Source organism: Somniosus microcephalus, unplaced genomic scaffold (assembly GCF_052327205.1).
Source record: "Somniosus microcephalus isolate GS21.2 unplaced genomic scaffold, FLI_Smic_1.0 unresolved_chr2, whole genome shotgun sequence".
Lineage (NCBI taxonomy): Eukaryota > Metazoa > Chordata > Chondrichthyes > Squaliformes > Somniosidae > Somniosus > Somniosus microcephalus.
The window spans coordinates 83,040,340-83,064,376 of NW_028225180.1; the positions used below are offsets into that span (position 1 = coordinate 83,040,340).

At 57.9% G+C, this 24,037-nt stretch overlaps 1 protein-coding gene across 4 annotated transcripts in view; it reads right to left on the reverse strand.

Annotated features, from left to right (window-relative positions):
• The window catches only part of ltbp3 (latent transforming growth factor beta binding protein 3), a 258,409-nt gene that overhangs the window by 60,489 nt on the left and 173,883 nt on the right, over positions 1–24,037 (reverse strand). For 3 of the 4 annotated variants that reach the window (XM_085976241.1, XM_085976244.1, XM_085976245.1), the window contains 4 exons: positions 22,325–22,516; positions 18,458–18,474; positions 5,473–5,542; positions 3,018–3,104 (listed from right to left, as the gene is read on the reverse strand). In XM_085976241.1, coding sequence (XP_085832367.1) covers positions 3,018–3,104; positions 5,473–5,542; positions 18,458–18,474; positions 22,325–22,516 — 366 coding nt within the window. The remainder of the gene's footprint in view (positions 1–3,017; positions 3,105–5,472; positions 5,543–18,457; positions 18,475–22,324; positions 22,517–24,037) is intronic. The other variant, XM_085976243.1, reaches the window with a different exon arrangement.

Consider the following 24,037-nt stretch of genomic DNA (forward strand, 5'->3'; position numbering starts at 1 on the left):
TAGGTAACACCTTGATTGACCATATATTTCAGGCTTAGAAATGACAAATCGGATTTATTAAGAAGCAAAATTACACAAACAGCAAATTTCACTATATTATAGAACTTTGCTTAACTTACAGAACCTATTGCAATTGATGTTTGTGGGATTTTGCTGTGTGCAATTTGGTACCGTGCGCTCCTGTGAAACACCTTGGGACACTTTACTACATTAAAGGCGCTATATAAATACAAATTGTTGTGTTTTCAATAGATTGTGAGAAGGGGAAGTACAACGAGACCTGGGTGTCCTTGTGCACCAGTCACTGAAGGTAAGCATACAGGTGCAGCAGGCGGTTAAGAAGGCAAATGGTATGCTGGCCTTCATAGCGAGAGGATTCGAGTACAGGAGCAAGGATGTCTTGCTGCAGTTGTACAGGGCCTTGGTGAGACCACACCTTGAGTATTGTGTGCAGTTTTGGTTGCCTTATCTGAGGAAGGATGTTCTTGCAATGGAGGGAGTGCAGCGAAGATTCACAGACTGATACCTGGGATGGCAGGAATGATGTATGAGGAGAGATTGGGTCGATTGGGCTTATATTCGCTGGAGTTTAGAAGAATGAGAGGGGATCTCATTGAAACTTATAAAATTCTAACAGGACTAGACAGACTAGATGCAGGAAGGATGTTCCCGATGGCAGGGGAGTCCAGAACCAGGGGTCACAGTCTAAAGATAAGGGGTAAGCCATTTAGGACTGAGATGAGGAGGAATTTCTTCACCCAGAGAGTGGTGAACCTGTGGAATTCTCTACCACAGAAGGCAGTGGAGGCCAGTTCATTAAATATATTCAAGAAGGAGTTGGATATATTTCTTAAGGCTAAAGGGATCAAGGGATATGGGGAGAAAGCAGGGACAGGGTACTGAATTTGGATGATCAGCCATGATCTCACTGAATGGCGGAGCAGGCTCGAGGGGCCGAATGGCCGACTCCTGCTCCTATCTTCTATGTTTCTATGATTATCAAACAGAATTTGACACCGAGCCACATAAGGAGATATTAGGGACAGGTGACCAAAAGCTTGGTCAGAGAGGTCGGTTTTAAGGAGCGTCTTAAAGGAGGAGAGAGAGGCGGAGAGGTTTAGGGAGGGAATTCCAGAGCTTAGGGGCCCAGGCGGCTGAAGACACGACCACCAATGGTGGATCAATTAAAATCGGGGATGCTCAAGAGGTCAGAATTGGAGAAACGCCGATATTTCAGAGGAGATTACAGAGAGAGGGAGGGGCGAGGTGATGGAGGGATTTGAAAACAAGGATGAGAATTTTTAAATTGAGACGTTGCTTAACCGGGAGCCACTGTATATATAACAGTTATATATACAGTGGCTCCCGGGCAGCACGGTGGCATAGTGGTTAGCACTGTTGCCTCACAGCACCAGGGACCCGGGTTCGAATCCAGCCTCGGGTGGCTGTCTGTGTGGAGTTTGCACATTCTCCCCGTGTTTGCGTGCGTTTACTCCGGGTGCTCCGGTTTCCTCCCACAGTCCAAAGATGTGCAGGTTAGGTTGATTGGCTATGATAAATTGACCCTTAGTGTTAGGGGGATTAAATACGTGGGGTTACGGGGATAGGGGTGGGATATGTGTTGGTGTAGGGGTTACAGGGATCGGGTGGGATATGTGTCGGTGCAGGCTCGATGGGCTGAAATGGCCTCTATCTGCACTGTGGGGTTTCTGTGATTCTGTGAACAACCCTGACTGTACTTCAGAAGCATTTTGCGGCATTCTGAGGGTCTAGATTGCAAACTCTTCCTTGCTAAGATCTGTTCCAAGGAGTTCACAATACACATTGCGACCGAACTAACTTTTTCGCCATTTCTCTCACTTCCTCCACTGAAGACGCTGACGCTTTGCTGGGTAGAGGCTCCGCACGTTGCCGGTTGTCCTCCAGTACCTCACCCAAGCGGCCGTTCTTCAGCTGTTACTCCAGATGTGTGTCAGCAGGCTATTCAACCACAGGAGGGCACCACAGCTACCCTCAATAACAACAGAAAATGCTGGAAAAACTCAGCAGGCCAGGGCAGCATCCGTGGAGAGAGAAACGGAGTTAACGTTTCAGGTCGAGAACCTTTCATCAGCTACCCTCAATCCTGCTGTCAGCACATGGTTTTGCTGGGCCCAAGATACTTTCCTTTGTACCCAGCACAAAGGATCACTTCTACAGGAACGTCCACACTCCCTATGTAACGTGTCCTTATGCTTTTAATAAGTTGGTAGAGCAAGCCTTAAGGTGAACAATGAATTATTTCACTGAGATAATATGGATTACCAATGCAAAACTTCTGTTCTCTCTGACTGATGCAGAGCTAACACCATGAGTGGGCAAATATTTCAGGCTAAAACTACAAATCGGATTTATCAAAAAGCAAAATTACACATAAAATAGGGCAAAGACAGCAAATTTCACTATATTATAGAACTTTACTTAACTCACTTTTATTGTTTTGCAATAGGCAGTGTATCAGACTCTTGATCACTCTTGTAACTTACAAAGGAAAGCTTTACATAAGCTTGTAGGGCTGGAGGAGGTTACAGAGATAGGGAGGGACAAGGAGGCCATGGAAGGATTTGAAAACAAGGATGAGAATTTTAAAAATCGAGGTGTTGCCGGACCGGGAGCCACTGTAGGTTCGTGAGCACGGGGTGGCGGGGTGATGGGTGAATGGTACTCAGTGCGAGTTAGGATACGGGGCAGCAGAGTTTTAAATGAGCAGGTACTCTCCTGGTCTTTACGGCTCTCGGTATGACACTGGGACACCTGCACTAACCAGGTCATCCAGAAAACCTCACCAAAAATGAAGTGATGGAACAATTCATCACAATTGGTGGCAACATCTCGATTTACGATGGCGAAACTCAATCCTCAACGAAACCTTTGATGCCCTGGGCAGTTCCATACAACCGCTGATGGATCCTAAAGCCATGGGGGGCACACACCCTATCCTGTTCCCAATAACATTCAGCCATGAAAGGGTTACTTACCGATGACCTGGGATGGGCCAAACTCCATGGGCTGCTCTGGGGGCAGCACCTTAACGGCGGGGGTTGTTGGTCGTGTTTCCAATTCTACTGGGAAGGCGAAAAGCAAAAAAAAAACAAGGTTTTATCGCAGTGCTAGTACTGAGTCCATATCTGAGCAAACACTGGAAATACTGAGGGGCATGGGAGGCAGTTTAATTACCATCCCTGCACCTTGAATCCAGCCCAGCCTAATTAGATCAAAGTCTCATCCCTCTTCCGGCAGTAATCATCCTGTGTTTTTGACGGGACAGTGTAGAGGGAGCTTTACTCTGTATCTAACCCGTGCTGTACCTGCCCTGGGAGTGTTTGATGGGACAGTGTAGAGGGAGCTTTACTCTGTATCTAACCCGTGCTGTACCTGCCCTGGGAGTGTTTGATGGGACAGTGTAGAGGGAGCTTTACTCTGTATCTAACCCGTGCTGTACCTGCCCTGGGAGTGTTTGATGGGACAGTGTAGAGGGAGCTTTACTCTGTATCTAACCCATGCTGTACCTGCCCTGGGAGTGTTTGATGGGACAGTGTAGAGGGAGCTTTACTCTGTATCTAACCCATGCTGTACCTGCCCTGGGAGTGTTTGATGGGACAGTGTAGAGGGAGCTTTACTCTGTATCTAACCCGTGCTGTACCTGCCCTGGGAGTGTTTGATGGGACAGTGTAGAGGGAGCTTTACTCTGTATCTAACCCGTGCTGTACCTGCCCTGGGAGTGTTTGATGGGGCAGTGTAGAGGGAGCTTTACTCTGTATCTAACCCGTGCTGTACCTGCCCTGGGAGTGTTTGATGGGGCAGTGTAGAGGGAGCTTTACTCTGTATCTAACCCATGCTGTACCTGCCCTGGGAGTGTTTGACGGGACAGTGTAGAGGGAGCTTTACTCTGTATCTAACCCATGCTGTACCTGCCCTGGGAGTGTTTGATGGGACAGTGTAGAGGGAGCTTTACTCTATCTAACCCGTGCTTTATCTGCCCGGGGAGTGTTTGATGGGACAGTGTAGAGGGAGCTTTACTCTGTATCTAACCCATGCTGTACCTGCCCTGGGAGTGTTTGATGGGACAGTGTAGAGGGAGCTTTACTCTGTATCTAACTCGTGCTGTACCTGCCCTGGGAGTGTTTGATGGGACAGTGTAGAGGGAACTTTACTCTGTATCTAACCCGTGCTGTACCTGCCCTGGGAGTGTTTGATGGGACAGTGTAGAGGGAGCTTTACTCTGTATCTAACCCGTGCTGTACCTGCCCTGGGAGTGTTTGATGGGACAGTGTAGAGGGAGCTTTACTCTGTATCTAACCCGTGCTGTACCTACCCTGGGAATGTTTGATGGGACAGTGTAGAGGGAGCTTTACTCTGTATCTAACCCGTGCTGTACCTGCCCTGGGAGTGTTTGATGGGGACAGTGTAGAGGGAGCTTTACTCTGTATCTAACCCATGCTGTACCTGCCCTGGGAGTGTTTGATGGGGACAGTGTAGAGGGAGCTTTACTCTGTATCTAACCCGTGCTGTACCTGTCCTGGGAGTGTTTGATGGGACAGTGTAGAGGGAGCTTTACTCTGTATCTAACCCGTGCTGTACCTGCCCTGGGAGTGTTTGAAGGGACAGTGTAGAGGGAGCTTTACTCTGTATCTAACCCGTGCTGTACCTGCCCTGGGAGTGTTTGACGGGACAGTGTAGAGGGAGCTTTACTCTGTATCTAACCCGTGCTTTATCTGCCCGGGGAGTGTTTGATGGGACAGTGTAGAGGGAGCTTTACTCTGTATCTAACCCATGCTGTACCTGCCCTGGGAGTGTTTGATGGGACAGTGTAGAGGGAGCTTTACTCTGTATCTAACCCGTGCTGTACCTGCCCTGGGAGTGTTTGATGCGACAGTGTAGAGGGAGCTTTACTCTGTATCTAACCCGTGCTGTACCTACCCTGGGAGTGTTTGATGGGACAGTGTAGAGGGAGCTTTACTCTGTATCTAACCCGTGCTGTACCTGCCCTGGGAGTGTTTGATGCCGACACTGTTCCGGAGATGTGATTGCCTTACCCAGGTTGTCATTCCTTGCTTGTGAGCCTAGTCTGTGAGTGTCAGCGGGGTAATCAAAGCGGAACCCAATCCTGCCTTTGTTTCAGGTCCACCCAGGGACACAGGATAGCAATCAGGAGCTGGAGTTTTTCCCTCTCTCAAGGCCCAAGGTCTTGGGACCAACTTTGTTGCCCTGGTTGAGTCAGTTAGCTCAGCACTGAGTAGGGCTCGTATCAGGGACCCTCTGGTCTGCTCGGGTTTTTGTGCTACATCACGAGATGCCTTTATACAAGAGACCACGCTACGGCCAACAACAATTTCCCAACTCCGGGCCCCTCCCCTCTCCCCCAAGGACCGAGTCCTTTATAGACGGGAATTTGTCACCTCTCCAACGCCAAATGACGTAGTCAATACTCACCCAGGAATCTCGATCCAAACGGGATGAAGCTGGCCGAGAAGACTTCCTCCGTCAAGCTGAAAGTGGGCAACTGATCGACCCCCCCCAAAAAAGAGAAAACCAATCAGTTTATAAAGTGGGCTCACATCATCCATCAGTGAAGCATCAGACACGCCATCTCCTGACTGGATGTATTTCTACCCCTCCATTTCACCACCCCCCCCCCCCACCATCTCTCCCAAAGGCGTTGTCTCCACGGGCACTGCCTGTCAATCCGATATATGAGCTCCATGTTACACTGTGAAATCGCAGTGAGCACTGGCAGACAATAGTGACTTCACAGTTGAACCAAACCCCTTCCCATTCACTCCCATCGTACACAATCCCAATGGACCCAACCCCTTCCCATTAACTCCCACTGTACACAATCCCAATGGACCCACACCCCTTCCCATTCACTCCCATTGTACACAATCCCAATGGACCAAACCCTTTCCCATTCACTCCCACTGTACACAGTCCCAATGGACCCAACCCCTTCCCATCCACTCCCATTGTACACAATTCCAATGGACCCAAACCCCTTCCCATTCACTCCCATTGTACACAATCCCAATGGGCCCAAACCCCTTCCCATTCACTCCCATTGTACACAATCCCAATGGACCCAAACCCCTTCCCATTCACTCCCATCGTACACAATCCCAATGGACTCAACCCCTTCCCATTCACTCCCACTGTACACAATCCCAATGGACCCAAACCCCTTCCCATTCACTCCCATTGTACACAATCCCAATGGACCCAAACCCCTTCCCATTCACTCCCATCGTACACAATCCCAATGGACCAAACCCCTTCCCATTCACTCCCACTGTACACAATCCCAATGGACCCAACCCCTTCCCATTCACTCCCATCGTACACAATCCCAATGGACCAAACCCCTTCACATTCACTCCCATTGTAAACAATCCCAATGGACCAAACCCCTTCCCATTCACTCCCACTGTACACAATCCCAATGGACCAAACCCCTTCCCATTCACTCCCATTGTACACAATCCCATTGGAGCCAAACCCCTTCACATTCACTCCCATCGTACACAATCCCAATGGACCCAACCCCTTCCCATTCACTCCCATCGTACACAATCCCAATGGACCCAACCCTTCCCATTCACTCCCACTGTACACAATCCCAATGGACCCAAACCCCTTCCCATTCACTCCCATCATACACAATCCCAATGGACCAAAACCCTTCCCATTCACTCCCACTGTACACAATCCCAATGGACCCAACCCCTTCCCATTCACTCCCACTGTACACAATCCCAATGGACCCAACCCCTTCCCATTCACTCCCATCGTACACAATCCCAATGGACCAAACCCCTTCCCATTCACTCCCATCGTACACAATCCCAATGGACCAAACCCCTTCCCATTCACTCCCACTGTACACAATCCCAATGGACCCAACCCCTTCCCATTCACTCCCATTGTACACAATCCCAATGGACCAAACCCCTTCACATTCACTCCCATTGTAAACAATCCCAATGGACCAAACCCCTTCCCATTCACTCCCACTGTACACAATCCCAATGGACCAAACCCCTTCCCATTCACTCCCATTGTACACAATCCCAATGGACCCAACCCCTTCCCATTCACTCCCATCGTACACAATCCCAATGGACCCAACCCTTCCCATTCACTCCCACTGTACACAATCCCAATGGACCCAAACCCCTTCCCATTCACTCCCATCATACACAATCCCAATGGACCAAAACCCTTCCCATTCACTCCCACTGTACACAATCCCAATGGACCCAACCCCTTCCCATTCACTCCCACTGTACACAATCCCAATGGACCCAACCCCTTCCCATTCACTCCCATCGTACACAATCCCAATGGACCAAACCCCTTCCCATTCACTCCCATCGTACACAATCCCAATGGACCAAACCCCTTCCCATTCACTCCCACTGTACACAATCCCAATGGACCCAACCCCTTCCCATTCACTCCCATTGTACACAATCCCAATGGACCAAACCCCTTCACATTCGCTCCCATTGTAAACAATCCCAATGGACCAAACCCCTTCCCATTCACTCCCACTGTACACAATCCCAATGGACCAAACCCCTTCCCATTCACTCCCATTGTACACAATCCCATTGGAGCCAAACCCCTTCACATTCACTCCCATCGTACACAATCCCAATGGACCCAACCCCTTCCCATTCACTCCCATCGTACACAATCCCAATGGACCCAACCCTTCCCATTCACTCCCACTGTACACAATCCCAATGGACCCAAACCCCTTCCCATTCACTCCCATCGTACACAATCCCAATGGACCAAACCCCTTCCCATTCACTCCCACTGTACACAATCCCAATGGACCAAACCCCTTCCCATTCACTCCCATCGTACACAATCCCAATGGACCAAACCCCTTCCCATTCACTCCCACTGTACACAATCCCAATGGACCCAACCCCTTCCCATTCACTCCCACTGTACACAATCCCAATGGACCCAACCCCTTCCCATTCACTCCCACTGTACACAATCCCAATGGATCCAACCCCTTCCCATTCACTCCCACTGTACACAATCCCAATGGACCCAACCCCTTCCCATTCACTCCCATTGTACACAATCCCAATGGACCAAACCCCTTCACATTCACTCCCACTGTACACAATCCCAATGGACCAAACCCCTTCCCATTCACTCCCACTGTACACAATCCCAATGGACCAAACCCCTTCCCATTCACTCCCATTGTACACAATCCCATTGGAGCCAAACCCCTTCACATTCACTCCCATCGTACACAATCCCAATGGACCCAACCCCTTCCCATTCACTCCCATCGTACACAATCCCAATGGACCCAACCCTTCCCATTCACTCCCACTGTACACAATCCCAATGGACCCAAACCCCTTCCCATTCACTCCCATCGTACACAATCCCAATGGACCCAACCCCTTCCCATTCACTCCCACTGTACACAATCCCAATGGACCCAACCCCTTCCCATTCACTCCCACTGCATAAATCCCAATGGATTAAACTCCTTCCATTTTGGGTTGATGGAGTTGGACTAGTTTAAAATGAAAAGTAAAGGCAGAATCTGCCGGCCGGCCCGTGCTCCCAGTCTGTTGTTAATGCCTCATGGTGCCAGCAAGCACTGACCACTCAGGCTGACTCTCCCCTCTCTGACTCTGTCTGCCCCCTTGGTCCAGGGTCACTGAGGCCCATGCTGGCCCCCCTCCCCGCACAACTCGGCTCAGACAGGGAACTGGGTGGAGGAGGTGTCCGACCATTCCCTCTCCATGGTGCTGAATGTAGCTGTGATAATCAGTTTCTAATTTCTTGCTCTCGCTCACTTTTTCCCTCCTGACTCTTGCTGGCCTGCTCACTCACCGAAGTGGCCTCTGTTCACGTGAGCATCTGTTGACTTTATTGGCATCACATCTGAGCCCGAGTTCATCCAACACGCTGCTGCCTGTATCCTAACTCGCATCACCCCCTGTGCTTGCTGACCTACATTGGCTCCCGATTAAGTAACGCCTTGATTTAAAAATTCTCATCCTTGTTTTCAAATCCCTCCGCGGCCTCCTCGCCCCCCTCCCTTTCTCTGTAACCTCCTCCAGCCCCACAACCCTTCGAAATCTCTGCGCTCCTCCAATTCTGCCCTCTTGCACCTCCCCGATATTAATCGCTCCACCATTGGCGGCCGTGCCTTCAGCTGCCTGGGCCCCAAGCTCTGGAATTCCCTCCCTAAACCTCTCCGCCTCTCTCTCCCCCTTTAAGACGCTCGTTAAAACCGACCTCTTTGACCAAGCTTTTGGTCACCTGTCCTAATATCTCCTTATGTGGCTCGGTGTCAAATTTTGTTTGATAATCGCTCCTGTGAAGCACCTTGGGATGTTTTACTACGTTAAGGCGCTATATAAATGCAAGTTGTTGTTGTTTAACCCTCCCAGAATGAGAAGGAATGGGGAAGGAAATGAGAGCAAAAGGAGTTAAAGAGACGAGGACAGCGGCAATGAGAGAGAGAAAAACACAGAGGGAGTGAGAAAAGGGAGGGAAAAGGGAATAAGACAGGGTGGGGTGGGGGATGATAAAGAAACGAGGAGATGGAATGAGTGACAGGGACAGAAGGAATGGGAGAAACACGGGAACAAGGAGCAATGAAGGAGTGAAAGGGTTAGGGGAAAAGAGAATGAGAGAGAGACAAGGAGAGAGGGAGAGGGTCGGAGAGAGGGAGAGGGTCGGAGAGAGGGAGCGGGTCGGAGAGGGAGAGGGTCGGAGAGAGGGAGAGGGAGAGGGTCGGAGAGAGGGAGAGGGTCGGAGAGAGGGAGCGGGTCGGAGAGAGGGAGCGGGTCGGAGAGAGGGAGAGGGAGAGGGTCGGAGAGAGGGAGAGGGTCGGAGAGAGGGAGAGGGTCGGGGAGAGGGAGAGGGTCGGGGAGAGGGAGAGGGTCGGGGAGAGGGAGAGGGTCGGAGAGAGGGAGAGGGTCGGGGAGAGGGAGAGGGTCGGAGAGAGGGAGAGGGTCGGAGAGAGGGAGCCTGTCGGAGAGAGGGAGCGGGTCGGAGAGAGGGAGAGGGTCGGAGAGAGGGAGAGGGTCGGAGAGAGGGAGCGTGTCGGAGAGAGGGAGCGTGTCGGGGAGAGGGAGAGGGTCGGAGAGAGGGAGAGGGTCGGAGAGAGGGAGAGGGTCGGAGAGAGGGAGAGGGTCGGGGAGAGGGAGAGGGTCGGAGAGAGGGAGAGGGTCGGAGAGAGGGAGCGGGTCGGAGAGGGGGAGCGGGTCGGAGAGAGGGGCGGGTCGGAGAGAGGGGCGGGTCGGAGAGAGGAAGAGGGTCGGAGAGAGGGAGAGGGTCGGAGAGAGGGAGCGGGTCGGAGAGAGGGAGAGGGTCGGAGAGAGGGAGAGGGTCGGAGAGAGGGAGAGGGTCGGAGAGAGGGAGAGGGTCGGAGAGAGGGAGAGGGTCGGAGAGAGGGAGAGGGTCGGAGAGAGGGAGAGGGTCGGAGAGAGGGAGAGGGTCGGAGAGAGGGAGCGGGTCGGAGAGAGGGAGCGGGTCGGAGAGAGGGAGCGGGTGGGAGAGAGGGAGAGGGTGGGAGAGAGGGAGCGGGTCAGGGAGAGGGTCGGGGAGAGGGAGCGGGTCGGAGAGAGGGAGAGGGTGGGAGAGAGGGAGCGGGTCGGAGAGAGGGAGAGGGTCGGGGAGAAGGAGAGGGTCGGAGAGAGGGAGCTGGTCGGAGAGAGGGAGAGGGTCGGGGAGAGGGAGAGGGTCGGGGAGAGGGAGAGGGTCGGGGAGAGGGAGAGGGTCGGAGGGAGGGAGCGGGTCGGAGAGAGGGAGCGGGTCGGAGAGAGGGAGAGGGCCGGGGAGAGGGAGCAGGTCGGAGAGAGGGAGAGGGTGGGAGAGAGGGAGCGGGTCGGAGAGAGGGAGAGGGTCGGAGAGAGGGAGCGGGTCGGAGAGAGGGAGAGGGTCGGAGAGAGGGAGAGGGTCGGAGAGAGGGAGAGGGTCGGAGAGAGGGAGAGGGTCGGAGAGAGGGAGAGGGTCGGAGAGAGGGAGAGGGTCGGAGAGAGGGAGAGGGTCGGAGAGAGGGAGCGTGTCGGAGAGAGGGAGCGTGTCGGAGAGAGGGAGAGGGTCGGAGAGAGGGAGAGGGTCGGAGAGAGGGAGCGGGTCGGAGAGAGGGAGCGGGTCGGAGAGAGGGAGAGGGTCGGAGAGAGGGAGAGGGTCGGAGAGAGGGAGCGGGTCGGAAAGAGGGAGAGGGTCGGAGAGAGGGAGAGGGTCGGAGAGAGGGAGAGGGTCGGGGAGAGGGAGCGGGTCGGAGAGAGGGAGAGGGTCGGGGAGAGGGAGAGGGTCGGGGAGAGGGAGAGGGTCGGGGAGAGGGAGAGGGTCGGAGAGAGGGAGAGGGTCGGAGAGAGGGAGCGGGTCGGAGAGAGGGAGAGGGTCGGGGAGAGGGAGAGGGTCGGAGAGAGGGAGAGGGTCGGAGAGAGGGAGAGGGTGGGAGAGAGGGAGCGGGTGGGAGAGAGGGAGCGGGTCGGAGAGAGGGAGCGGGTCGGAGAGAGGGAGCGGGTCGGAGAGAGGGAGAGGGTCGGAGAGAGGGAGAGGGTCGGAGAGAGGGAGAGGGTCGGAGAGAGGGAGAGGGTCGGAGAGAGGGAGAGAGGGAGAGGGAGAGGGTCGGAGAGAGGGAGAGGGTCGGAGAGAGGGAGAGGGTCGGAGAGAGGGAGAGGGTCGGAGAGAGGGAGAGGGTCGGAGAGAGGGAGAGGGTCGGAGAGAGGGAGAGGGTCGGAGAGAGGGAGAGGGGGAGAGGGAGAGGGTCGGAGAGAGGGAGAGGGTCGGGGAGAGGGTCGGAGAGAGGGAGCGGGTCGGAGAGAGGGAGAGGGTCGGAGAGAGGGAGAGGGTCGGAGAGAGGGAGCGGGTCGGAGAGAGGGAGAGGGTCGGAGAGAGGGAGAGGGTCGGGGAGAGGGAGCGGGTCGGAGAGAGGGAGAGAGGGAGAGGGTCGGAAAGAGGGAGAGGGTCGGAGAGAGGGAGCGGGTCGGAGAGAGGGAGAGTGTCGGAGAGAGGGAGCTGGTCGGAGAGAGGGAGCGGGTCGGAGAGAGGGAGAGGGTCGGAAAGAGAGAGAGGGAGAGGGTCGGGGAGAGGGAGAGGGTCGGAGAGAGGGAGAGGGTCGGTGAGAGGGAGAGGGTCGGAGAGAGGGAGCGGGTCGGAGAGAGGGAGCGGGTCGGAGAGAGGGAGAGGGTCGGGGAGAGGGAGAGGGTCGGGGAGAGGGAGAGGGTCGGAGAGAGGGAGCGGGTCGGAGAGAGGGAGAGGGTAGGAGAGAGGGAGAGGGTCGGAGAGAGGGAGCGGGTCGGGGAGGGGGAGCGGGTCGGAGAGAGGGAGAGGGTCGGAGAGAGGGAGAGGGTCGGAGAGAGGGAGCGGGTCGGAGAGAGGGAGCGGGTCGGAGAGAGGGAGCGGGTCGGAGAGAGGGAGAGGGTCGGAGAGAGGGAGCGGGTCGGAGAGAGGGAGCGGGTCGGAGAGAGGGAGAGGGTAGGAGAGAGGGAGCTGGTCGGAGAGAGGGAGCTGGTCGGAGCGAGGGAGCTGGTCGGAGAGAGGGAGAGGGTCGGAGAGAGGGAGCGGGTCGGAGAGAGGGAGAGGGTCGGAGAGAGGGAGAGGGTCGGAGAGAGGGAGCTGGTCGGAGAGAGGGAGAGGGTCGGAGAGAGGGAGAGGGTCGGAGAGAGGGAGAGGGTCGGAGAGAGGGAGAGGGTCGGAGCGAGGGAGCTGGTCGGAGAGAGGGAGAGGGTCGGAGAGAGGGAGAGGGTCGGAGAGAGGGAGAGGGTCGGAGAGAGGGAGCGGGTCGGAGAGAGGGAGAGGGTCGGAGAGAGGGAGCGGGTCGGAGAGAGGGAGCGGGTCGGAGAGAGGGACAGGGTCGGAGAGAGGGACAGGGTCGGAGAGAGGGAGAGGGTCGGAGAGAGGGAGCGGGTCGGAGAGAGGGAGCGGGTCGGAGAGAGGGAGCGGGTCGGAGAGAGGGAGAGGGTCGGAGAGAGGGAGAGGGTCGGAGAGAGGGAGAGGGTCGGAGAGAGGGAGAGGGTCGGAGAGAGGGAGAGGGTCGGAGAGAGGGAGCGTGTCGGAGAGAGGGAGCGTGTCGGAGAGAGGGAGAGGGTCGGAGAGAGGGAGAGGGTCGGAGAGAGGGAGAGGGTCGGAGAGAGGGAGCGGGTCGGAGAGAGGGAGCGGGTCGGAGAGAGGGAGCGGGTCGGAGAGAGGGAGAGGGTCGGAGAGAGGGAGAGGGTCGGAGAGAGGGAGCGGGTCGGAAAGAGGGAGAGGGTCGGAGAGAGGGAGAGGGTCGGAGAGAGGGAGAGGGTCGGGGAGAGGGAGCGGGTCGGAGAGAGGGAGAGGGTCGGGGAGAGGGAGAGGGTCGGGGAGAGGGAGAGGGTCGGGGAGAGGGAGAGGGTCGGAGAGAGGGAGAGGGTCGGAGAGAGGGAGCGGGTCGGAGAGAGGGAGAGGGTCGGGGAGAGGGAGAGGGTCGGAGAGAGGGAGAGGGTCGGAGAGAGGGAGAGGGTGGGAGAGAGGGAGCGGGTGGGAGAGAGGGAGCGGGTCGGAGAGAGGGAGCGGGTCGGAGAGAGGGAGCGGGTCGGAGAGAGGGAGAGGGTCGGAGAGAGGGAGAGGGTCGGAGAGAGGGAGAGGGTCGGAGAGAGGGAGAGGGTCGGAGAGAGGGAGAGAGGGAGAGGGAGAGGGTCGGAGAGAGGGAGAGGGTCGGAGAGAGGGAGAGGGTCGGAGAGAGGGAGAGGGTCGGAGAGAGGGAGAGGGTCGGAGAGAGGGAGAGGGTCGGAGAGAGGGAGAGGGGGAGAGGGAGAGGGTCGGAGAGAGGGAGAGGGTCGGGGAGAGGGTCGGAGAGAGGGAGCGGGTCGGAGAGAGGGAGAGGGTCGGAGAGAGGGAGAGGGTCGGAGAGAGGGAGCGGGTCGGAGAGAGGGAGAGGGTCGGAGAGAGGGAGAGGGTCGGGGAGAGGGAGCGGGTCGGAGAGAGGGAGAGGGTCGGAAAGAGGGAGAGGGTCGGAGAGAGGGAGCGGGTCGGAGAGAGGGAGCGGGTCGGAGAGAGGGAGAGTGTCGGAGAGAGGGAGCTGGTCGGAGAGAGGGAGCGGGTCGGAGAGAGGGAGAGGGTCGGAAAGAGAGAGAGGGAGAGGGTCGGGGAGAGGGAGAGGGTCGGAGAGAGGGAGAGGGTCGGTGAGAGGGAGAGGGTCGGAGAGAGGGAGCGGGTCGGAGAGAGGGAGCGGGTCGGAGAGAGGGAGAGGGTCGGAGAGAGGGAGAGGGTCGGGGAGAGGGAGAGGGTCGGAGAGAGGGAGCGGGTCGGAGAGAGGGAGAGGGTCGGAGAGAGGGAGCGGGTCGGGGAGGGGGAGCGGGTCGGAGAGAGGGAGAGGGTCGGAGAGAGGGAGAGGGTCGGAGAGAGGGAGCGGGTCGGAGAGAGGGAGCGGGTCGGAGAGAGGGAGCGGGTCGGAGAGAGGGAGAGGGTCGGAGAGAGGGAGAGGGAGAGGGTCGGGGAGAGGGAGAGGGTCGGAGAGAGGGAGAGGGTCGGAGAGAGGGAGCTGGTCGGAGCGAGGGAGCTGGTCGGAGAGAGGGAGAGGGTCGGAGAGAGGGAGCGGGTCGGAGAGAGGGAGAGGGTCGGAGAGAGGGAGAGGGTCGGAGAGAGGGAGAGGGTCGGAGAGAGGGAGCTGGTCGGAGAGAGGGAGAGGGTCGGAGAGAGGGGAGAGGGTCGGAGAGAGGGAGAGGGTCGGAGAGAGGGAGAGGGTCGGAGCGAGGGAGCTGGTCGGAGAGAGGGAGAGGGTCGGAGAGAGGGAGAGGGTCGGAGAGAGGGAGAGGGTCGGAGAGAGGGAGCGGGTCGGAGAGAGGGAGAGGGTCGGAGAGAGGGAGCGGGTCGGAGAGAGGGAGCGGGTCGGAGAGAGGGACAGGGTCGGAGAGAGGGACAGGGTCGGAGAGAGGGAGAGGGTCGGAGAGAGGGAGCGGGTCGGAGAGAGGGAGCGGGTCGGAGAGAGGGAGCGGGTCGGAGAGAGGGAGCGGGTCGGAGAGAGGGAGAGGGTCGGAGAGAGGGAGAGGGTCGGAGAGAGGGAGCCTGTCGGAGAGAGGGAGCGGGTCGGAGAGAGGGAGAGGGTCGGGGAGAGGGAGAGGGTCGGAGAGAGGGAGAGGGTCGGAGAGAGGGAGAGGGTCGGAGAGAGGGAGAGGGTCGGAGAGAGGGAGAGGGTCGGAGAGAGGGAGAGGGTCGGAGAGAGGGAGCGGGTCGGAGAGAGGGAGCGGGTCGGAGAGAGGGAGCGGGTGGGAGAGAGGGAGAGGGTGGGAGAGAGGGAGCGGGTCAGGGAGAGGGTCGGGGAGAGGGAGCGGGTCGGAGAGAGGGAGAGGGTGGGAGAGAGGGAGCGGGTCGGAGAGAGGGAGAGGGTCGGGGAGAGGGAGAGGGTCGGAGAGAGGGAGCTGGTCGGAGAGAGGGAGAGGGTCGGGGAGAGGGAGAGGGTCGGGGAGAGGGAGAGGGTCGGGGAGAGGGAGAGGGTCGGAGGGAGGGAGCGGGTCGGAGAGAGGGAGCGGGTCGGAGAGAGGGAGAGGGCCGGGGAGAGGGAGCAGGTCGGAGAGAGGGAGAGGGTGGGAGAGAGGGAGCGGGTCGGAGAGAGGGAGAGGGTCGGAGAGAGGGAGCGGGTCGGAGAGAGGGAGAGGGTCGGAGAGAGGGAGAGGGTCGGAGAGAGGGAGAGGGTCGGAGAGAGGGAGAGGGTCGGAGAGAGGGAGAGGGTCGGAGAGAGGGAGAGGGTCGGAGAGAGGGAGAGGGTCGGAGAGAGGGAGCGGGTCGGAGAGAGGGAGCGTGTCGGAGAGAGGGAGAGGGTCGGAGAGAGGGAGAGGGTCGGAGAGAGGGAGAGGGTCGGAGAGAGGGAGCGGGTCGGAGAGAGGGAGCGGGTCGGAGAGAGGGAGAGGGTCGGAGAGAGGGAGAGGGTCAGAGAGAGGGAGCGGGTCGGAAAGAGGGAGAGGGTCGGAGAGAGGGAGAGGGTCGGAGAGAGGGAGAGGGTCGGGGAGAGGGAGCGGGTCGGAGAGAGGGAGAGGGTCGGGGAGAGGGAGAGGGTCGGGGAGAGGGAGAGGGTCGGGGAGAGGGAGAGGGTCGGAGAGAGGGAGAGGGTCGGAGAGAGGGAGCGGGTCGGAGAGAGGGAGAGGGTCGGGGAGAGGGAGAGGGTCGGAGAGAGGGAGAGGGTCGGAGAGAGGGAGAGGGTGGGAGAGAGGGAGCGGGTGGGAGAGAGGGAGCGGGTCGGAGAGAGGGAGCGGGTCGGAGAGAGGGAGAGGGTCGGAGAGAGGGAGAGGGTCGGAGAGAGGGAGAGGGTCGGAGAGAGGGAGAGGGTCGGAGAGAGGGAGAGGGTCGGAGAGAGGGAGAGAGGGAGAGGGAGAGGGTCGGAGAGAGGGAGACGGTCGGAGAGAGGGAGAGGGTCGGAGAGAGGGAGAGGGTCGGAGAGAGGGAGAGGGTCGGAGAGAGGGAGAGGGGGAGAGGGAGAGGGTCGGAGAGAGGGAGAGGGTCGGGGAGAGGGTCGGAGAGAGGGAGCGGGTCGGAGAGAGGGAGAGGGTCGGAGAGAGGGAGAGGGTCGGAGAGAGGGAGCGGGTCGGAGAGAGGGAGAGGGTCGGAGAGAGGGAGAGGGTCGGGGAGAGGGAGCGGGTCGGAGAGAGGGAGAGGGTCGGAAAGAGGGAGAGGGTCGGAGAGAGGGAGCGGGTCGGAGAGAGGGAGCGGGTCGGAGAGAGGGAGAGTGTCGGAGAGAGGGAGCTGGTCGGAGAGAGGGAGCGGGTCGGAGAGAGGGAGAGGGTCGGAAAGAGAGAGAGGGAGAGGGTCGGGGAGAGGGAGAGGGTCGGAGAGAGGGAGAGGGTCGGAGAGAGGGAGAGGGTCGGAGAGAGGGAGCGGGTCGGAGAGAGGGGAGCGGGTCGGAGAGAGGGAGAGGGTCGGAGAGAGGGAGAGGGTCGGGGAGAGGGAGAGGGTCGGAGAGAGGGAGCGGGTCGGAGAGAGGGAGAGGGTAGGAGAGAGGGAGAGGGTCGGAGAGAGGGAGCGGGTCGGGGAGGGGGAGCGGGTCGGAGAGAGGGAGAGGGTCGGAGAGAGGGAGAGGGTCGGAGAGAGGGAGCGGGTCGGAGAGAGGGAGCGGGTCGGAGAGAGGGAGCGGGTCGGAGAGAGGGAGAGGGTCGGAGAGAGGGAGAGGGAGAGGGTCGGGGAGAGGGAGAGGGTCGGAGAGAGGGAGAGGGTCGGAGAGAGGGAGCTGGTCGGAGAGAGGGAGAGGGTCGGAGAGAGGGAGCGGGTCGGAGAGAGGGAGAGGGTAGGAGAGAGGGAGCTGGTCGGAGAGAGGGAGCTGGTCGGAGCGAGGGAGCTGGTCGGAGAGAGGGAGAGGGTCGGAGAGAGGGAGCGGGTCGGAGAGAGGGAGAGGGTCGGAGAGAGGGAGAGGGTCGGAGAGAGGGAGAGGGTCGGAGAGAGGGAGCTGGTCGGAGAGAGGGAGAGGGTCGGAGAGAGGGAGAGGGTCGGAGAGAGGGAGAGGGTCGGAGAGAGGGAGAGGGTCGGAGCGAGGGAGCTGGTCGGAGAGAGGGAGAGGGTCGGAGAGAGGGAGAGGGTCGGAGAGAGGGAGAGGGTCGGAGAGAGGGAGCGGGTCGGAGAGGGGGAGAGGGTCGGAGAGAGGGAGCGGGTCGGAGAGAGGGAGCGGGTCGGAGAGAGGGACAGGGTCGGAGAGAGGGACAGGGTCGGAGAGAGGGAGAGGGTCGGAGAGAGGGAGCGGGTCGGAGAGAGGGAGCGGGTCGGAGAGAGGGAGCGGGTCGGAGAGAGGGAGCGGGTCGGAGAGAGGGAGAGGGTCGGAGAGAGGGAGAGGGTCGGAGAGAGGGAGAGGGTCGGAGAGAGGGAGCCTGTCGGAGAGAGGGAGCGGGTCGGAGAGAGGGAGAGGGTCGGGGAGAGGGAGAGGGTCGGAGAGAGGGAGAGGGTCGGAGAGAGGGAGCGGGTCGGAGAGAGGGAGCGGGTCGGAGAGAGGGAGAGGGTCGGAGAGAGGGAGAGGGTCGGAGAGAGGGAGAGGGTCGGAGAGAGGGAGAGGGTAGGAGAGAGGGAGAGGGTCGGAGAGAGGGAGAGGGTCGGAGAGAGGGAGCGGGTCGGAGAGAGGGAGCGGGTCGGAGAGAGGGAGAGAGTAGGAGAGAGGGAGAGGGTCGGAGAGAGGGAGCGGGTCGGAGAGAGGGAGCGGGTCGGAGAGAGGGAGCGGGTTGGAGAGCTGGGAACGATAAACCACAATCTGGGCTTCAAGTTAATAGCTGGACACAAAGCTGGTGAAAAGTATATTAATGGCCCTGTTTCCATAGTAACGGTGAGGATGCCATGTTATTTTATTTGGAAAGGAAGCTCATTGTCAGGATTATATTTCTGTATCTAACTCTTGAGCTTTCACTGACTGGCCACCCTTACTTCAAGCAGTTCAATACTGAGAAACATTTAACGTGCAATGATCTATAGACCTTCTACTCACCATTGCGATCGTGGAAGCTGTGCGGAGAAAAAGAGAGAGACAGTTAATACAGTCCCATCACTGTGTGTGTGTGGGGGGGAATCACAGACACAGACCCCCGTCCCATCACCGTGTCTGTGTGGGGGATTCACAGACACAGACCCCCGTCCCATCACTGTGTGTGTGGGGGATTCAGAGACACAGACCCCCGTCCCATCACTGTGTGTGTGTGGGGGGGAATCACAGACACAGACTCCCGTCCCATCACCGTGTCTGTGTGGGGGAATCACAGACACAGACCCCCGTCCAATCACTGTGTGTGTGTGGGGGGGAATCACAGACACAGACCCCCGTCCCATCACCGTGTCTGTGTGGGGGAATCACAGACACAGACCCCCGTCCCATCACTGTATGTGTGTGGGGGAATCACAGACACAGACCCCCGTCCCATCACCGTGTGTGTGTGAGGGGGAATCACAGACACAGACCCCCGTCCCATCACTGTGCGTGTGTGGGGGAATCACAGACACAGACCCCCGTCCCATCACTGTGTGTGTGTGGGGGAATCACAGACACAGACCCCCATCCCATCACTGTGTGTGTGTGTGGGGGAATCACAGACACAGACCCCCGTCCCATCACCGTGTGTGTGTGTGGGGGAACCACAGACACAGACCCCCGTCCCATCACTGTGTGTGTGTGTGGGGGGGAATCACAGACACAGACCACCGTCCCATCACTGTGTGTGTGGGGGAATCACAGACACAGACCCCCATCCCATCACTGTGTGTGTGGGGGGGAATCACAGACACAGACCCCCGTCCCATCACTGTGTGTGTGGGGGAATCACAGACACAGACCCCCATCCCATCACTGTGTGTGTGTGGGGGGGAATCACAGACACAGACCCCCGTCCCATCACTGTGTGTGTGTGTGGGGGAATCACAGACACAGACCCCCGTCCCATCACTGTGTGTGTGTGTGGGGGGGGAATCACAGACACAGACCCCCGTCCCATCACTGTGTGTGTGTGGGGGGGAATCACAGACACAGACCCCCGTCCCATCACTGTGTGTGTGTGTGTGGGGGAATCACAGACACAGACCCCCGTCCCATCACTGTGTGTGTGTGTGGGGGAATCACAGACACAGACCCCCGTCCCATCACTGTGTGTGTGGGGGGGAATCACAGACACAGACCCCCGTCCCATCACTGTGTGTGTGGGGGGGAATCACAGACACAGACCCCCGTCCCATCACTGTGTGTGTGGGGGGGAATCACAGACACAGGCCCCCGTCCCATCACTGAGTGTGGGTGTGGGGGAATCACAGACACAGACCCCCGTCCCATCACTGTGTGTGTGGGGGAATCACAGACACAGACCCCCGTCCCATCACCGTGTGTGTGGAGGAATCACAGACACAGACCCCCGTCCCATCACCGTGTGTGTGTGGGAATCACAGACACAGACCCCCATCCCATCACCGTGTGTGTGTGGGGGGGAATCACAGACACAGACCCCCGTCCCATCACTGTGTGTGTGTGTGTGGGGGAATCACAGACACAGACCCCCGTCCCATCACTGTGTGTGTAGAGGGGAATCACAGACACAGACCCCCGTCCCATCACTGTGTGGGGGAATCACAGACTTTGACCACCGTCCCATCACTGTGTGTGTGTGGGGGAATCACAGACACAGACCCCCGTCCCATCACTATGTGTGTGTGGGGCAATCACAGACACAGACCCCCGTCCCATCACCGTGTGTGGGGGAATCACAGACACAGACCCCCGTCCCATCACTGTGTGTGTGTGGGGGAATCACAGACACAGAACCCCGTCCCATCACTGTGTGTGTGTGGGGGAATCACAGACACAGACCCCCGTCCCATCACTGTGTGTGTGTGTGTGTGGGGGAATCACAGACACAGACCCCCGTCCCATCACTGTGTGTGTAGAGGGGAATCACAGACACAGACCCCCGTCCCATCACCGTGTGTGTGGGGGAATCACAGACACAGACCCCCGTCCCATCACTGTGTGTGTGTGGGGGAATCACAGACACAGACCCCCGTCCCATCACTGTGTGTGTGTGGGGGGGAATCACAGACACAGACCCCCGTCCCATCACTGTGTGTGTGTGGGGGAATCACAGACACAGACCCCCGTCCCATCACTGTGTGTGTGTGGGGGAATCACAGACACAGACCCCCGTCCCATCACTGTGTGTGTGTGGGGGAATCACAGACACAGACCCCCGTCCCATCACCGTGTGTGGGGGAATCACAGACACAGAACCCCGTCCCATCACTGTGTGTGTGTGGGGGAATCACAGACACAGACCCCCGTCCCATCACTGTGTGTGTGTGGGGGAATCACAGACACAGACCCCCCGTCCCATCACCGTGTGTGTGTGGGGGACTCACAGACACAGACCCCCGTCCCATCACTGTGTGTCTGTGGGGGAATCACAGACACAGACACCTGTCCCATCAATGTGTGTGTGTGGGAATCACAGACACAGACCCCCGTCCCATCACTGTGTGTGTGTGTGGGAATCACAGACACAGACCCCCGTCCCATCACTGTGTGTGTGTGGGGGAATCACAGACACAGACCCCCGTCCCATCACTGTGTGTGTGTGGGGGAATCACAGACACAGACACCTGTCCCATCACTGTGTGTGTGTGTGGGAATCACAGACACAGACCCCCGTCCCATCACTGTGTGTGTGTGTGGGAATCACAGACACAGACCCCCGTCCCATCACTGTGTGGCTAGAGAGTGGCCCATGAACAGGACACTGATCGGGATTGTGGCTCTTTGGGACAAACGAGTGAGTCACCTTCAGACAGCAAGCTGGCTGCTACTGGTACACTCACTATAGCTTTCAGACACCAGCCCCTGTCCTTTGGTGTTCCCGTCTGAAGGAACGCTTGCTCTAAGACATCTCGTGGCCCAGGGGTCAATGGCACCTGGATTAAAATGCTCCAAACTCATGTCACATTGGAACTGAACAGTCAGCACAGGTAGGAGAGCTTATATCCCATCTCGCTGGTCCAGCATTGAGAAGTGACACGAACACCACAGCCGCTATATTGGACACTGAACATCTGGCATTGGTGGTAGAGTGAGCTGGACTGCAGGTCTAGAGGTCGGGCTGTGTGGTGTAGAGGGAACCCGGCACCAAGCTCATGGTCTACAGAGCAGCAGTGATACCCGCCCTCCTGTATGCCTCAGAGACATGGACCATGTACAGCAGGCACCTCAAAGCACTGGAGAGGTACCACCAACGCTGCCTCCGTAAGATCCTGCAAATCCATTGGCAGGATAGGCGCACCAACGTCAGTGTTCTCGCTCAGGCCGACATCCCCAGCATCGAAGCTTTGACCACGCTCGATCAGCTCCGATGGATGGGTCACATCGTCCGCATGCCCGATACGAGACTCCCAAAACAAGCGCTCTACTCGGAGCTCCGACACAGCAAGAGAGCCCCAGGTGGGCAGAGGAAACGCTTCAAGGACACCCTCAAAGCCTCCTTGAAAAAGTGTAACATCCCCACCGACACCTGGGAATCCCTGGCCCAAGACCGCACAAAGTGGAGGAGAAGCATCCGGGAAGGCGCCGAACACCTCGAGTCTCTTCGCCGGGAGCAAGCGGAAGCCAAGCGCAAGGAGCGCCCGTCAACCCAAGCACCCCACCCACCCGCCCCTTCAACCACTGTCTGCCCCATCTGTGACAGAGACTGTAGGTCCCGCATTGGACTCATCAGTCACCTGAGAACTCATTCTTAGTGTGGAAGCAAGTCATCCTCGGTTCCGAGGGACTGCCTAAGAGAGAGTAGAGGGAAGCTCTCCTAGGACGTGTATGATTACAGCTCTTACGAACCCTCGGCGTGGTCCTTGACACCTGCATCGTGCGTGGCGGAGGTGGGTGCAGTGACTGGCACCTGGACTATCCTGGCCTTGCCATCCGGATCGATACGGACCGTGATGCTGCTCCCAGGCGGGATGCTGATCTTCTGGTGGGAGCTGGAGAAGTGGTAGCCCATTCCGGCCGGGCATGTCTCCTGGAACTCGGCTTCGACAGGCAAAACAAGGGAAGGGGTTAACCATTCGTTCAGGGGCAACAAAGCTCACGGTGAAGGGCATTTGCCCAAGGAATCGCAGAACAGACACAGGCTGATGCAGGCGGAAATCCACAGGGTTTGGTCGAAAGGACGGGGAATAATTTGGGAGTGATCTAGGCCGACACCATTGCATCTTATAAGGGAAAAGTAGATAAACTCTTGAAGCAGGGGAAGATACAAGTTTTTGTGGAGAGAGCAGGGCAGTGGGAATAGTTTGGGATTGATACAGGGCTATGGGGAGAGAGTGGAGCAGTGGGATTAGTTTGGGATTGATACAGGGCTATGGGGAGAGAGTGGAGCAGTGGGATTAGTTTGGGATTGATACAGGGCTATGGGGAGAGAGTGGAGCAGTGGGATTAGTTTGGGATTGATACAGGGCTATGGGGAGAGAGCGGGGCAGTGGGATTAGTTTGGGATTGATACAGGGCTATGGGGTGAGAGTGGAGCAGTGGGATGAGTTTGGGATTGATACAGGGCTATGGGAGCGAGTGGGGCAGTAAGATTAGTTTGGGATTGATACAGGGCTATGGGGAGAGAGCGGGGCAGTGGGATTAGTTTGGGATTGATACAGGGCTATGGGGAGAGAGCGGGGCAGTGGGATTAGTTTGGGATTGATACAGGGCTATGGGGAGAGAGTGGGGCAGTGGGATTAGTTTGGGATTGATACAGGGCTATGGGGAGAGAGCGGGGCAGTGGGATTAGTTTGGGATTGATACAGGGCTATGGGGAGTGAGCGGGGCAGTGGGATTAGTTTGGGATTGATACAGGGCTATGGGGAGAGGGTGGGGCAGTGGGATTAGTTTGGGATTGATACAGGGCTATGGGGAGAGGGTGGGGCAGTGGGATTAGTTTGGGATTGATACAGGGCTATGGGGGGAGAGCGGGGCTGTGGGATTAGTTTGGGATTGATACAGGGCTATGGGGGGAGAGCGGGGCTGTGGGATTAGTTTGGGATTGATACAGGGCTATGGGGAGAGTGCGGGGCAGTGGGATTAGTTTGGGATTGATACAGGGTGGTGAATCTTTGGAATTCTCTACCCCAGAGGGCAGTGGAGGCTCAGTCGTTGAGTATATTCAAGACAGAGATCGACTTTTTCTTGGATAATAAGGGAATGAAGGGATATGGGGATCGGGCGGGAAAGTGGAGTTGAGGTCGAAGATCAGCCATGATCTTATTGAATGGCGGAGCAGGCTCGAGGGGCCGAATGGCCGACTCCTGCTCCTATTTCTTATGTTCTAATGTAGGAGCGGGGAGAAATAGGGAGAGAGAAATTAAAGAGGTCACTGACATTTTTCATTGTAGATCTGCACCAAAATGTTAAGCATAAAAGACTCTAGGCAGAGCTGGGATTCTCTTGGGCCAGCCATAGCTCAGTGGGTAGCACTCTCGCTTCTGAGTCGGAAGGTTGTGGGTTCGAGTCCTACTCCAGAGACTTGAGCATTAAATCTAGGCTGACACTCCCAGTGCAGTA